The 16,509-nt window shown below is 36.6% G+C and overlaps 2 protein-coding genes across 2 annotated transcripts; both read right to left on the reverse strand.

The window, feature by feature from the left end:
- Positions 1 to 487: 487 nt before the first annotated feature.
- Positions 488 to 4,150, reverse strand: LOC123825852 (fatty acid-binding protein 9-like). The gene is made up of 4 exons (XM_045849520.1): positions 4,078 to 4,150; positions 1,275 to 1,447; positions 704 to 805; positions 488 to 538 (listed from the first exon to the last, which is right to left on the reverse strand). The coding sequence occupies exons 1-4, from the start codon at positions 4,148 to 4,150 to the stop codon at positions 488 to 490; spliced, it is 399 nt and encodes a 132-aa protein (XP_045705476.1).
- A 5,743-nt stretch (positions 4,151 to 9,893) lies between these two features.
- On the reverse strand, positions 9,894 to 14,468 carry LOC123825851 (fatty acid-binding protein, adipocyte). Its single transcript, XM_045849519.1, has 4 exons — positions 14,314 to 14,468; positions 11,659 to 11,831; positions 10,778 to 10,879; positions 9,894 to 10,121 (listed from the first exon to the last, which is right to left on the reverse strand). The coding sequence occupies exons 1-4, from the start codon at positions 14,384 to 14,386 to the stop codon at positions 10,071 to 10,073; spliced, it is 399 nt and encodes a 132-aa protein (XP_045705475.1). The 5' UTR covers positions 14,387 to 14,468; the 3' UTR covers positions 9,894 to 10,070.
- Between the last annotated feature and the right edge of the window lie 2,041 nt (positions 14,469 to 16,509).

A 16,509-nucleotide genomic window follows, 5' to 3' on the forward strand; every position in this document is an offset into this window, starting at 1 on the left:
GTATACATCCATCCATCCATCCATCCATCCTAACTGCTTTAAGTGGAGCCAGCTTTCTGCAAAAATAAAAAGCTAGCAATGTCTATTTTCACCACCTGTGTTGCCCAAAGCAGCTTCCAAGGATTACAACATTTCCCCCTTAGAGGTCACATGAATTTCCATAGAGCACCATTTGACAGATGCCCTAATCTAAATGGAACTGTTCCCCTGGGGAGAACTCCAGACTGTAGAAGTCAGGTGGGTAGAAGACAAAGAGAATATTAGTGCACTTACAATCACACCACAGGCAAGTAGCTTCTTGCCCCACCAATTTATCAGATTGTTCCTAACTCTCAATATCACACAGCTCCAAACTACACTGAATTTGATGCTTTTATTGAGCAAATTTTTATGAAGCAATTTTAAAAATCATTGGCCCTGAGGCATATCTTCATCAAGCTCCCATTTTCGGTTAGTGAGCATGTTTTCTCTGATGTAGACACTTTCCTCATGCTTTTTTGTAGACTCGTGTGCTGACAACATTATTCATGGTATGTTTCTAAAAGCAAAGAGGGATTTGTTAGAGCTGGTAGTTGACAGGTTAAGCTTTCTGTGCCCCCCTTCCCCAGACCCTCAAATTGGGATGCAGGCAGAGCAACGGAGTAACTTGAGAGGCCTACTTCAAATAGGAGCATCTAAAAAGTTTCATTTAGAGAAAACTCACCGCTACCATTTTTCCATCTACAATGTGTCTTTTGATTGTTGTCTCTTTGCCAAGCCATTTTTGGACATGGACCAGTGAGTCATCATCTAGTGTTATGATGCTCTATAAATGCGTAAAGGAATCAGTTAGAAATAGCAGTTCACTCCATTCTAACCTACATAAGACTACTTTTTAATCTCTCTTTTGAAATTTTTCCTCCAAAATCCTCACTTCAGTTCCTGTTGTAATTTAGTACTATAAAACTAGACAAGTCTCAAGACAGCGTTCAGTTAATGCCCTTCTCTACCAAATGATACACAAACTATTTGTGGATTATTGTTTTCCTCTATAAGCTTTTTAATACAATGGCAAAGAGAGATCTGAAAAAAGGTGAAAAACATGTTAAATTTTTTGCCTCTGTTAAACATCAGAATGATTTACAAAAAGACTGGCATTAAAGATGTACAACATTAATGAATAAAACAAGTCCTGGCTGACTTGGTAATTAATCAAATTAGGTATGAATAAACCTTTCCCAACCACCTTCTTGGTTTTTCCTGTTTGGGAAACATCAGGATGATTTAGCTCTTACCTTCACTTTCCGGTTATCTGCTGTGGTTTCATCAAACTCTTCCCCTAGCTTGAAGGAGATCTCAAAGTTCTTGAAAGAGCTCTCTGTTTTGATGCTCACCTTATCCCCATTGGTGCTAATACTGATTTTTGGCTTCTCTAATGCGGCTAGGTGCCGGATTGTAACAGGCACTCCTGTAACACAGAGAAAGCAGCAGCCTTTCTTAAGACATTTAGGAAAAAGTGCTAACAATTATTTTGGAAGCAATTTAAAAATAATGCATGCTTCCCCCATTGATATTTTGGATGATGTGAGGTAATTTCTTCAATGTTCTCTGTCATAGGTGAATCGAGCCAGACTCTCCCAATCAGAAGGTATGTCTGGTAATTATGCTTGTTATTTTGCAAAGCTAACTTCATTTTTTGAGGCTATGCTTCATCTAAAGTGAGTATTTGTATAATGCCTTTCAGGTAATCAGATGCTGGTTGGTATAAAGGATGTCATTATCCTCATTCTGGAGATGAGGATCCATGGGCCCAGAAAGTTTGGAAGGATCACTCTAAGTGATGTGTCTGGTGGTAGCAGAGCTGAGACTTAAACACACATTTTCTAATTTTTTATGAATTTTAGCATTTTTTCTAAAAAATCAAGAAATACAATCTTCAACGTACCTAAACTGCTTTAAAAGAACATGACTTAAAAAGTTCAAGCACCTGTCTCATTTGCAGGTTCAATACCATCTTGCTGAGGAGGTGGCAAACAACCATTTGGCTGAGAACCTAGCCCTATTGTTCATGTTGGTCCATTGTCCAACTTGACCTCTACAGAATGTCCAGAAGAGCTGACTCAAAATCAGCATCAAAATCAGACTCATTTCACGTTCAGATTATGGGATGAAAGGACGATCTGACTTCAGAGGAACAGTGTTAAACATGTGTCCCAGAAGAAGGAAGGGTGATGTTGTTGGCTTTAGCCCAAGCTCCAACTTTGCCAGCTTTGGCATGTTATCTCAATAGTCAAATGTGCACAGCTATAGGACTTACCTAACAGGTGTGTGTGTGACAGGTGAAGTAGAAGGGCTTACGTTGTAAGTGGTGCACATAGTAGGTTCTCAGCTGTTAGGCCCTCTTGCCTCTGCCTAAGTCCAGCTCCCAACCAACACAAACCCTTTTGCCAGAAGTCCCAAGTTTCTTAGATACCCCCAAATTTAAGCTCAAAACAGGTGAGTTTATGAATCCATGAAGAGATAGAAAAATATTTTTTAATTATTCCCCAAGAAGTTAATACAGATTATGAAAAATTACAAATATTGTATTATGAGCACATTGACTTCTTATGTTGCATTGCAGACTGGTGCACCCACTGTGGAAAACAGTATGGAATTTCCTTAGAAAACTAAAAATAGAACTGGCTTTTGACCCAGCAATTCCACTGCTGGGAATATACCCTAAGCATCCCAAAACACCAATTCAAAAGAACCTATGCACCCCAGTGTTCATGGCAGTACAATTTACAATAGCTAAGTGCTGGATGGGCAACCTAAATGCCCATCAGTAAATGAATGGATAAAAAAAACTATGGTACATTTAAACAATGGAATACTACCCACCAGAAAGAAAGAAGGAGGTCCTATCCTTTGCGACAGCATGGATGGAACTGGAAAGCATTATGTTAAGTGAAATAAGCCAGGTGGTGAAAGACAAATACCATATAATCTCACTTATAAGTGGAACCTAAGCAACAAAACAAACAAGAAAGGAAAATATAACCAGGGACATTGAAATTAAGAACAAACTGACAGTAACCAGAGAGGAGGTGGGAGGGGATAATGGGGGAAGTGGGGGAAGGGTTTTCAGGAACAACTGTAAAGGACACATGGACAAAGCCAAAGGGGGGTAGGATGGAGGGTGGGAGGTGGAGATGGCTGGAATGGAGGGGAAATTATGTGTGTATGTGGGGGGAATGGAGCAACTGTACTTGAACAATAAATTTTTTTTAAAAGAAAGGAGTTGAATGAAGTCCAACTTAAAATTAAACAATAAAACAAAATATAATAAAAAAGTAAGTTAAAAAATTCTTCACTTTATCACTTTATATAAGATTTATTATAGCAAGGGAAGTTTCTCTTAATTAAACATTAAAATTTCTTAATTAGCAGTTCTTCTAGCATTATTAAAAAATAGTTTAGCTGCTATAAACCCAAGCCACTGTAATAGATGTTTACACAACTTGGGTAAGAGCTCAAGGATAGGTAGGGTTCATATGTCTGAGAAATAGCCAATGGTGAGATATTTAATGAGGAAAAGTGTTTCATTTCTCCGATGGAAAATTTGAAATTCTTCAAAACAATGTTTTAAAAATATCTTCCACAGTTATCAAACTCTAAAAATTAACCAACTGAACTTTGTTGTTATTTCTCTTTTGAAGTTACAACTTAAAGCAGACCTTGAAACAAATTTAGTTGATAAATTTAATTATAGATAGTTATTAGTATCTATACATTTGAAGCTTGGAAAAGCTATTTGATGAAATAATCAAGCTGAAGAGAAGTTTTATGAAGAGGTTATTTTCAAAATATTTCTTCAAATATTTTTATTAAGGATAAATGGACTTAAATATATGAATGATGACTAGAAAGAAGTATATGTAAACATAGTATTCCCAGAACAGAGAATTATTACTAGTAATAAAAAAGCAAAAGTAACTACATAAACTTTATTAATCTCATGCGAATGTACTCTCAGGTCACTCATGGTAAAGTACAAACTCAACCCCATCACAAAATATGTGGCCAGTTTCCAAACCTTGCAATGGTATTTCTCACCTAGTTGTTCCAAGTATTCCTCAAAGTTTTCACTGGATTCCAGTTTCCAAGTTCCCAAAAAGGGCTCGATCATGATGGAAAGCTTGCAGAGAAGAGGCACTCACAACCAGAAGCCAAAGAGCCATAGGCAACACAGTGCTACAGCATTTTCATTTAAAACACATCTTCATCACATGACTCTTTTGAAATGGCCAATGAGTAGCAGCAAGACCAAAGAGTCCAGGCATCAACATTGAGTCATTTTGTCTACCTCCAAATTAAGAAGCAGAAAATTAACATGGGAAGTTGAATTTAGGTCGATGATTATAGCTTCTGGCAAACAGAGTTATATCCCAGGTCCACCTGATAAATGTAACTTGTGGAATGGAAATAATTTTCCATAGATATTGGCCTTTTGAATTAATATCTAGGCAATGCTGAAGGAATCTCCTGAGAGATGTCTAACAAACACCTGACTGAGGTGTTGTCTCTCCTGATACAAGGACATCTTACTTGGCCACACCTCAGCTGGTTTTTTGTTTGGACAAATCACATTATCAGAGAACTCTCTTCATTAAAATAATATCTTCCCCTCCCTTCCTTGCAGGGTTGATGAACTGATAATTGCTTGGAGTGAGGTGTGGGCTATCATTAATTTTATCATTGTTCTTCATCAAGAGCGATTGTGAACAGGGAAGAAAAGTAACAATTATCATTAATTAGTGTTCTGTGATTTAAGCTAAAAAATGGTGGTAGGGCTAATGATTGTAAAATTCATCTTTTAGGCTTACAAAGTAAGCTCAATTTTAAAAAACACCACTTGAAATTGTGAAGGAAAGTTTTCAGAGGAGATATAGTATTTTGATACATGCATTCTAAGGACAAAGAAGCAGATAATTTAAATCTTTGTGCATTTATGTCTGAAATCATCTGCAACCCAAGTAGTGGAAGTGAACTTTGCAGGTACTGTGTTTACTAAAAAGGAGTTGAGTCAGAGGCTGCAGATTTGTGTCACAGCTCTGAGCTCCAGTTGTTTTGATGAAGGCTGGAAAATCAGAAGAATATTCATACTATTTTCTGCCTGTGTTAAATATTACTTCAATTCATAGAAATATTTATTCAAACCATCTCTTTGTTAAAAAAACAAATTTTTTAAGAAGGTTGTTGATGTTTTGGCACCACAAGTTTATAAATTAAGTAGGCTAAAGAACTTCTTTTGATGAAAACATATAAAAAGTAAATTTATAATGCAGTGTCTTAATAGTCAGAATACTTATTAAAATATCAGGAAGGCAAAACAGGAAGCAAACTTCTTAGAGTTAGTTTCAGGAAACTAAGACCTGGGCTCAAGGTAAGTGCCTTCACAGTTGAAAATGTCCTCAAAGATGAGGTTCTAATGAAGAGCACTTGACTAGATCTTGCCTAACTGGTAATAGGTGTGTGTGCACTCTCTTCTGAAAGACAGCAAACATACATGACTGCATGTGTTTGCCAGTAGGCTAGTGGGAAAAAGGTCTTCCATTGGTGTAACCATCCTTTCTTTAATTACCCTGCCAGAAATCAATCCTGTGGCCAATTTTAGCACTCAGAAGGCTCGTGAGGCAAGTGGGAGAGTAAAATTTCGACTTCTATCAAATGTCTTTACCCCTTGGAGAGAGCCAGAGGGGTAGTGTCCCTTTGCCTCTACACAGTTTGCTTTCTTGTGTTACCAACTCAAAGATAAAGCCAAAACTGAGAATGGCAGGGTCCAAAGCAGAGAGGAACTGAGGCCACTTCATTTCTGAAATTCTTGTTATATGAATTGATAAACTCCATGATTATTTAAACAATTTTGTGTCTAAGTTTGTGACTTGCACCTTAAACCTTCATAGTCAGTATGCCTTTGTAAATAGCTTTCACCCAAATGATGAATTTGAACTCTCACAACAACCAATTACATGCAACATAGGATATTAGCCCTGCATGCACCACTGCATCACCCATCTTTCCAGATCCATTGCCAAAATCTCTGTGACACTGGCTCAGAGCTAGTTGATTTCTATCATGTGATACAACCTTATTTTAACAGAAGTTTCTTAGAGAACTTTTCTTATAGTATTGCCAAGAATTAACCTCCCACTGTCCCCTGAACTACTTTGTGAATTTATCAAGCAAAGAAAATTATTTCTTAGTCACCTCTGTATCCCTAAGACACTGCCTGGTACATTGCAGGTGCTCAATAAATGTTTGATGAATGAATGACAAACGGAATAAGCAGTGTTCTCTTCTTTATGACTGACAGTTGTCCTCCTTACTGATCCTTGTCTCTCTAACAGTGACTAGTGATAAGGTTTGAATACATTGTTCTCACCTGCCCTGCTTGTATGAAGGGTCTTCAGGGATTCTCTGCCTCTCTTATCTTAGCTCAGTGTCTCATTACGATCATGTAAGTCTCCATCTTCAACCAAGACAGTTCCCTGCTGGTGACACTGCTGCCACTGCCAGCCTTTGGCACCTTTGTTTGAGCATAAAAAACTAACAAACCAGTGGGTGGGCTGGGATGGGAATAAAGGACAGAAAGCTGTACTTGAACAACGATTAAAATAAAATTTAAAACAAAAAACAAACACCAAACCATTTCCTCAAGTATTAATGTTTCAAGTTAGAATGTTCTTAATTGTTCATCCTAATAAAAGAACTAGAATACAGTAATTTGTTATAGAACAGTTACATGTTTTATTTTTATAATGATTTCAATGATTATTTCTTTGTTATCTCATTTTATATGCTTCTACAATATCTCATTGTCTACATAAACTTTCTTTCCTGTGATATCTTAGATATTAAATTATTTTTAATAAATTTTTATTTTAATATAATACATTCTCCAATGGTGAGGCACACTGGTAAAATTACTATCAGAAACTATGAAAGTTTTCAGAAATATGTTTCATAATTTATTGCTATATGTATAATATTTAACCTGGACCATACTGGATTTTTTTTTTCTAAATTTTTCATTGTGGTAAAATACATATAACATAAAATTAAGTACCTTAACCAATACCATTCAGTGGTATTAAATACATTCATATTATTGTGCAACCATCCCCACCATCCATCTCCAGAATACTTTTCATCTTGCAAAACTGAAATTCTGTTCCCATTAAAAAATAACCCCCTTTTCTTTTTTTCCCCCAGCCCCTGATAACCACCATTCTATATCCTGTCTCTATGATTTTTATTACTCTAAGTATGTGAGTGGAATCATGCAGTATGTGGTGGGGGTTTTTGTTTGTGTAACTGTTTTATTTCACTCAGCATGTCCTCAAGCTTAATTCATGTTGTAGTATATCTCAGAATTTCCTTTAACTCTTAATATTCCACTGTATAAATAAACCATATTATGCTATCCATTCATTTGTTGTGCAACACTTGGATTGTTTCTATATTTTAGCTAAATTCTTATGATCAGTAACTTATCTTTTGGCCTGTTGATATGTTGGTGTTATACATAGGATAGGTGTTCAGAAAATAATGGACATATTTTTAAAAGAAGTATCACAAACACAATTATATCAACAAATGTTGATATTTTAACAGATGTTGGCTTACTGTAAAATGTAAGTATGTAATTTAAACTTTTCATTCTATGTACATGGAACTCCAATGTTCTGGAGGGGTGCCTCAAAGTTTCTACAAGGCAGAAGAAATAACTAACATGCACACAGACACACACCTACCTGAAAAGTCTCCTTATCATTTTTGTTTGTGTTATATATTGGAATTCCATAGGGTTTTTATTTGAATAAAAAATTCCACTGGTGAGAAAAACTTGGAAACCACTTTGAGGACATTTGCATCACTACTGATTACAAGGCTGTCACATGATTTCTGGAATGAGTATTTTGTAATTATTTGCACTCAATTCTCAAGACTCCAGAGATAGCTTGGTTTACCAATAATTTTTCAGACTAAAAGTTGCAGCCTAGAAATCTTTTTCTGTGATGTGCATTGCTACTCTACTTTTCTCTCTCATTGCTACAGGACTGGTAGGTGTGAATAACAGCACCTGGGCCAGCTGCATTTGTTTTGTTGCACTTCACATATATTGTGTATATTTTAGAAACTGAAGGTTTGTGGCAACCTTTTGTTGGGCAAGTCTGTAAGTGTAGGAGACCATTCTGCATGGCATGGGCCCAGCTCCCACTCGGAGATGCACAGGGCCCATGCCTGCAGATAGGTTCTGCTGTGGGGAATCAGGCCTGCAAGGTGCCTAGGCTGCTTTGAGTCTTGCTCTTGTTAAAAAACTCCCTCACCCTGAATTGAGGACATTTACTGCAAAGTAACTTCCTAAAATCCATGCTAAATCTTCCAAGGATGAATGTAATCGGTTCAACCACTTTTGCTTTTTCATTTGCAAATATCCCTCTTTTGTAATATGATTAGCGGTATTGGCTCCTTTGTTTTCTGTAAAAGGTAACCACCAAAAGTGAATCTGTGCATAGTAAATGAGGACCATCATGTTATGTGCCGAGAAACCCAATAAAGGTGGTCACGGCAAGGGCCAAGGCTTTTGCTCCCCTTGAGAGAAAAGTCATGCTGTCCCTTTTCCTCCACTGGACTCGGTAGTCTGTGTGAATGTCTCATTTCATCCATAATGACACAGGCACTGAGGGCCAGTGTCTGGATCATGTAGGCACCATTTTTCCAATAATATCTGCTCAGATTGTGTCTCTGGGTCACATTTCAGCAGTTCTCACAATATTTCAAACTTTTTCATTATTATTATTCTATTTGTTATGGTGACCTGTGGTTAGTCAACTCTCATGTTACTAGGGCAAGACTCTGCCCCAACAATAAGATTACAACTCACTAAAGGCCCAGATAATGGTTAGCATTCTTCAGCAGTAAAGAGTTTTTAAATTAAGGTATATACATCTTTTTAGACATAATGTCATTACACACTTAAGAGTATAAACATAATTTGTATATGCACTGGGAAACCAAAAATTCATGATTTGCTTTATTGCTGTCCTTGTTTTACTGAGGTGCTCTGGAACTGAGCCCACAAAATCTTCTAAGGCCGTCACCCCCCTTAACCATGGTTTCACTTTTCACAGTTTTGGGTATCCAAGGCCAACTGCAGTAGGAAAATGTTAAATGGAAAATTCCAGAAGTAAGCAATTCATCTGTTATAAACTGCATGCAATTCTGAGGAGCTTGATGACATCTCACAATGTTCTTCTCTATTCCATCTGGGATGTGAATTGTCCCCTTGTATCCCCATCCATTAGCTACTCAGTAGCCATCTTGATTGTCAGATCATATATCACAGTATCATGGTGTTTGTGTTCAAGTAAGCCTAATTTTACTTAATGATGTCAAATTCACAAAACTTCTATTACAGTACGGTGTTATAATTGTATTTTATTATCAGTTTCTATTCATCTCTATTGTGCCTAATTTATAAATTAAACTTTATCATAATTATGGATGTATAGAAAAAACATAGCATATATTGAATTCAATACTCTTTGTGGTTTCAGGCATCCACTGGGAGTTCTTGGAATGTATCCCTCATGGATGAAGGGGAAATTACTGTACTTTTTAAACTATCTTAGGTCTCTGCAAGAGTTACTTGACTGAAGATACACTGAAGAACTTCATATTCCATAATAACATGTTTATCAATTTCTACTTAATGGAAAATACATGAATATTAATTTTTACCTTGGATTATTTATGAAAAATTACATTGCTTAAACCAGAAACAAAGCAATAACATGGTTTTCTATTTCTCTCAGTTATAAGTAAGAAATTCTCTGGCCCAATGAATAAATCATTACATCACCTTCTAACTCTAAAACATTTTATTTAACCAATGAAATGAAATCACATTGAATAAAATCAGATTGGCAAAAAATTAGTTGCTTGCTCATTAGTGAAAAGTAGCAATGTATGTTTGGACAACATATCCAACAGAATGGTATAGAGTTCGATGCAAATTTCCATCCAGTTCAGTGTCCCTTGGTTTATGCTCTTTCATAAACTCGGGTAGAAGTGACTCCTTTCATGATACATTCCTAGACACAAAAAAATTCTTGGTCAGTCATGAGTTTGTTTATTGTCTCCTTCAGTGTTGGGAAGGAAACAATACTCATTTGAAAGATATTTGTTCTGGGCTGCTATGTATACCTGATGTTGTAACAAATTAGGAAGATATAAAGACCAAAAAGATACAAGTCTTTCCCTTAAGTAACTTTACAATGTTGATGGGGAGTAAGAAATAAAAGGAAATGCATAATACCACATGGTGCATGCTTTGAGGGGTCAGGGAATGCTTCCTGGTAGACAGCATGCCCAGGCTGAGCTGTAAGCATGAAGACCAATTATGAAACCATGAACCCAAGAGAATCACTTTTTGTTCTACATAAGCAAGAGCAAATATCTGTTTGCTTAGGCCGAATGATAATTATAAGATGGCCTAGTCCTGGCTGGTGTGGCTCAGTGAATAAAGTGCTGACCCACAAACCAAAGGATTACCAGTTTGACTCCTAGTCAGGGCACATGCCTGGGTTGCAGGCCAGGTCCCCAGTAGGAAGCATGCGAGAGGCAACCACACACTGATGTTTCTCTCCTGCTCTTTCTCCTCCCCTGCTCTATCTCTAAAAATAAATAAATAAAATCTTTAAAAAAAAGATGGCTTAGAAGTAGAATCTAGCAGCTAGAATATACTCACCACCACAAGTTTATCATCCACTCTCTTTCTCTTTATGGTTGTTGACTTTCCATCCCATTTCTGCACCTGTATGAGGGCACCTCCATCTAAGGTTATCATGCTCTGCAGGTGCAATAAAAAATGATTACAATTTTTACATGGTAGAGGGAAATAAAAAATGCATCACCTTTGTTTGAAGGAATCTTTTGAAGTCATTAGAGATTCTAAATTCAAGAATATATTGCAACAAGAAAATAAATGAATGTCAAAAACAAAGGCATACAAAGTTATATATACATTATGATCAAAATATACAAATATGCATTTGAAAAATACTATGAAAGAATATAGGTAATAAATTAATGTTGAGGTGGTAGTATTATAAGTGATTTAAACATTTCCTAACATTATGTTACTTTAATCCACTTAAATATTATATAGATGGGTCCTGGCTGGTGTGGCTCAGTGGATTGAGCACCAGCCTGAGAACTGAAAAGTCACTGGTTCAATTCCCAGTCAGGGCACATGCCTGGGTTGCAGGCCAGGTCCCCGGTTGGGGGCATGTGAGAGGCAACCAATCAATGTATCTCTCACACATTAATGTTTCTCTCCTTCTCCTTATTCCTCATTTCCCCCTCTCTAACAGTAAAAAAAATAAAATAAAATCTTTAAAGAATATATATGGGATGACAAATAAATTGTTTCTTAAAATAACAATAACAACTTTATAAAAAGGAGTAAAATTCACAAACTAAATATCAAAGGCAACACGGTTCAGATGTAGATCAGGGATCCTCAGCCTGTAGTAGGTGGTTTTTGCTCCTTATAGAATGGCTTCTTGGAGGCAGCTGTTGGTCATTTAGCAGCCAGGCTTTTCCTCTGCTCCAATCCCTATTCCTCACCTTGACTTTTCTGTCATCTGCTGTGACTTCATCAAATTCCTGGCCCAATTTAAAGGAAATCTCTGTGTTTTTAAAGGTACTTTCTGATTTAATGGTGATCACATCCCCATTGACACTGATGATCATGTTGGGTTTGGCCATACCAGCCACTTTCCTGGTGGCAAAGCCTACGCCTATGGGTGGGAAGAGAAGAAACATCAAGTTTACAATTTTCTCTGACATCTTTAAGAAACAGCTTTAGTATGTCTATATGTGTGCATGTGTGTGTGTAAGTTGGAGCACATGCATAGTAGGGAAAACTGGTGAGTTTCTTAATTGCCTCATTTAAACAGCTCCTGCAGACAAGTAAAGAGGTTAATATTTAAAGAAACATATGATGTGCAATTAGCTATAGATTTGCTCCTTAACTTTTCCCTCTCCAGGTCAGATGCAGCTCCTCAGGAGACCCACTATTAATTTCAACAAGAATATGTACAAAGATGAAGTCCGCTGAAACATGTATTTTTAAAAAGCCACTGCACTCTCACATTAACTAGCCATCACAGCCATTAAGGCAGTACCTGTCATTTCACTCAATTCATGAAACACTTGGGGGCACTGTGACCTTTTTTTCTTAGATAAAAGTGTTCTAATCACAGTCAAAGATGGAATTCTCAATAGGATATCGAGGCCCATATAGAGTTACTCAGTTAAAAGAAATTACCTCTTTGTGCATCCAAACTTATATTTCGTGGCACTTGCTGCCCACCTAGTTTGTTAACTTTTTCACATTACTCTATCACAGAATGAAGATTTTGATGAATTTCTCCACAGGCAAAATGCTTCCTACATTTATACCATTTTAGAATGGTGACATGACTCCCAAAAAATTATAGGAAAGGTAAAGAGGATCTAGGTATAAATTATAAAAACCTCAAAATTTAACAAATCATTATTTTATGTTTAGTAATCAATACTTTAATTCCCAGTCACCTAAGTTCCAATTCTCTCTCTCTCACTCTCTCTCTCTCTAAGAGCAATCTACTTTTCTTGTGGAGGGTATAGGATGAACAATTTACCACCCAACTGACACAGCAGTAACTTGAACTCACTGCATGTGTGATACAGAATTTACTATGGTCAATGGATATATTGGATTTTTTTAAACACCTGTATATCAATCTAAGCTATTGGTTTGACTAAAGGTTGCTTACAAATACCACAGGCTAGGGGGATCATAGAGAGAAATACTGAAGAAAACAAGTGGTGCTGAGGCTCTGATTTAGCTCACTGGTGGAGAAGAGAATATGTTGCTTCATCAAGTCCTGACTCTGTTACCAAATACAGGGAGTGAGCCAGCACAGTGACTGGATGCACCACCAAGTGTGATTCCAGAGTGGCCACCCGTGGACAAAATCATACTCTCCACTTTCCAGAATCTGTTCTTATTTGGCTGATGAAGGTAATACCTGCTTACCCATTATCAATTAGAGTAGCTAGTTTCAGGAGTTAGTTTATTGTCCTATCATCATACTTTCTAATTTTAAAACACAGTAGAAGAACTTAAATATAAATATTAAAAGTGTAAAATGTTTTTAAAAATCTGAAGGTAAATAGCCTCAAATCTTGGCATTTCTATATCAGCACACATTAGTTTATTGAATCAAAATTAATTGGTATTCTAGAAACTTAGGTCTCACTCATGCTAAAGTTCCTGATTTCCCTCTTTCTCTATAAACAAGGAAAACAGCACTTATAGACATGCAAAAATATTCTATATGACTTGGGGGAAGGTTAAATACTAAAATGTATGGAGTAAACCATAACCCCTAATAAAGATATTGTGTGGAATTTCTTTCCAGTTTGCCCCCTGGATATGACTTGATCATGCATGGGGGTGGGGGAAGAGGGGCTTTCAAGGTGAAGAAGCCTGAAGGTGGGAATCTGCCTCCCTACAACCTTGCTTTTCCTCCTTAATTACCTGAGGAATCTTCGCACAGCACACTGGCAACGTTAGCAGTGTCTAAAACCCCAGAAGCCTCCACTATCAAAGAGGAGGTATGTTATGTATATAATATTCTCCTTTTAAATTACTCAATAATTCTATGCATCCATGGATTTGCTAGTCAAAGAACTATTTAAGCCCTCTAGGGAACATGCTCTCTAAAATTAAGATTTTTGTTCCCATAAAACCACCACATTTTTTAACGTATTAACATTAAGACAGTAAAGTAATTGGTCAACATAGGTTTACTTTAAAAGTTATATGAACATGAGAAATATAGTGTTTTCAGTGTCAAAGGACATTGTTACATGCTAGGAAATAAATACGGTTTTATGTCCAAGTTATTGCTTTTTTTTATGCAAGAAAAGCAGGGAAAGAGCCAAGTAAACCAAAGATACCCAAGTTTAGCAATCAAATAAAATCTTTTCATTTCTATAGACTATACAAATTCCATTTAGACCCTTTTTCATATTGATTAGTTCACCTGACATTGTGACTTTGGTCTACAATGCTTCTACAAACAAATGATTCTCAGGTGTTATTTTTACAGTCTTGATATGGAAAGCAGCATTTCATATCTGGACAATGCTTTCAGAGTGGAAAACAGCCATCAGCCCCTTTCTCCAGAGGAAAAGGTATAAATACAGTCCTCCCACCACTCATTTGCTTACCCACTTCTTTCATGTAATCATCAAAGTTTTCACTGGAGACAAGTTTCCAGGTACCTACAAATGCATCACACATTTTGCAAGCTGTCTAGGATTATTCTGCAAGGTGGGAAGAAGCTGCAGCCTTCAGGAAGGTACTGTGCTTGGCTGAGTCCAATTAAGATCCTTTTAAAGGTGCCCAGAACATGTGACCTAATGAAAGACCAATTGGGAATGATATCAGAGCATTTCCTTCATTACTAGACTCTGCATTGCCCCCATCTGAATCATATTTTAATAGAAATTTCTCAACTTTGTTTGTCCCTGGCAAATGGTCATTGGACCCAGAGGGCAAATTATTTTTAACCACTTACAGAATATTTTAACATGCCTATTTTGATGGTTTTAATACCCAGTGCATTATATTTCCCCCTATTATTTTCATATATCTTTAGTGTAGAGCAGAGCAGAGTAATTGTCTTGGGATAAACTTTGACCCCCTTTTCTGGAGTTTATATTAAATTACAATTATGTGGTTCTTTTGAATTGAGGAACATAAAAATTACTTTGGGGATTTTTAAGTAATTGCAAAGGGTGTTTGGGATAGTACTTTCAGGGAATTACCTGGCAATTAAAACAAAATAAGTAATGGCCTTTAAAAGTACCCCAGGTTTCTCATTTAAAATGTTTTGCATAGATAAAAAAGAAAAGTAAATTCAATTAATCCACTAGCAGTCTGGACTGTAGATTTAACTGATAATCAATAATTTAGCCTCACTCTTTCATTCCCTAAATGAGAGCATATGTACTTGATTGATTTCCACAAACTCTTTAAAAAACAGGTCTCGGTCCAAATATGTAATCCTCATACTGATAAAATTGTTATTCATTCCCTAAATTACATTATAATCCCTCAATTTATTCAGATCTAAAAGGTGTCACTTTACCTGAGAATGATCAGAAGTGGTCTGGTCAGAAACTAACAAAATCTTATTTACCTCTTTCACATAGTGAATCATATATGAGACGAGTAGTAATAGTTTTCAATTCTGCCTCGCCATACCAGAATGATCAAAGATGGTGCATGCACAACAACTCCCACAAAGAGCTAGATTTTAGGAAAGAAAAAAGAACTAAAATGTTGTGGAGGGATGAGCCCCTGCTTTGTGTTTCCACTGAAAAGTATTTGCTGAATGCACAGTCAATTCAACTGATTCCCATACCTATGCCAGTATCCTGAAGGATTCCCTAAATGTTTGGGGAAGAGGATATAATAGTAATTTTTAATTGTTGCATTTGTTATTGGCACAGTGATTTTGTCTGTCCACTCTAGATGTCTGCATAGACTCAAAGACTGCAGATCATGAACCACTTCAGGGGCAGGATTGTTATTATAAATTCCCCTGTTGACCATTGAACAAGTAAATAAAAATGACTGATCTTAATACAGAGATAACTTTGTGTCATGTTCTAAATTAATAATGGTTTACTTTTGGGTTTGTTTTTGTTTTGTGATGCTTTGCTTTTAAGACTATTTTTTAGAGAAGTTTTAGGTTTAAATGTCTCTTTCTTTTTCTTCCTTTCAGAAAGTGGCAGATAATTTTTTTTTTAATCCTCACCTGAGGACATGCCTATTAATTTTAGAGAGGAGAAGGGAAGAGGAGAAAGAGGGATAAAAACTTTGATGCCAGAGAGAAACATTGATTGGGTGCCTCTTGTACATACCTTGACTGGGGACTGAACCTGAAACCTAGGCATGTGCCCCAACTGGGAATCAAACCCACAAACTTTCAGTTTACATGATGACACTCCAACCAACTGATCCACTCTGGCCAGGGTAAGAAGTTTTAAGTTTACAATAAAATTGAGAGGAGGGTTCAGAGATTTTCCATATACCTACTGTCCCTCTACTGCACACATGCATAACCTCTCCCATTATCAACATAACTCAGAATGGTACATTTTTTTAAATCAAGAATGAACCTACATTTATTGACACATTGTAATCACTCAAAGTCCATAGTTTACCTTAGGGTTACTCTTAATGCTGTAGATCCTATAGGTTTGGACCAATGTATATGTCATCATTATAGTGTCACACAGAGTAGTTTCACTGCCCTAAAAATCCCCTGTGCTCTGCCTATTCACCTCTCTCCCACCACTCACCCCCCACCATTGTTATTTTTACTGTCTCCATAGTTTTGTCTTTTTCAGAATGTC

This window comes from Phyllostomus hastatus, unplaced genomic scaffold (genome assembly GCF_019186645.2).
Source record: "Phyllostomus hastatus isolate PE091 unplaced genomic scaffold, TTU_PhHast_1.1 phas_contig_65, whole genome shotgun sequence".
Taxonomy (NCBI): domain Eukaryota; kingdom Metazoa; phylum Chordata; class Mammalia; order Chiroptera; family Phyllostomidae; genus Phyllostomus; species Phyllostomus hastatus.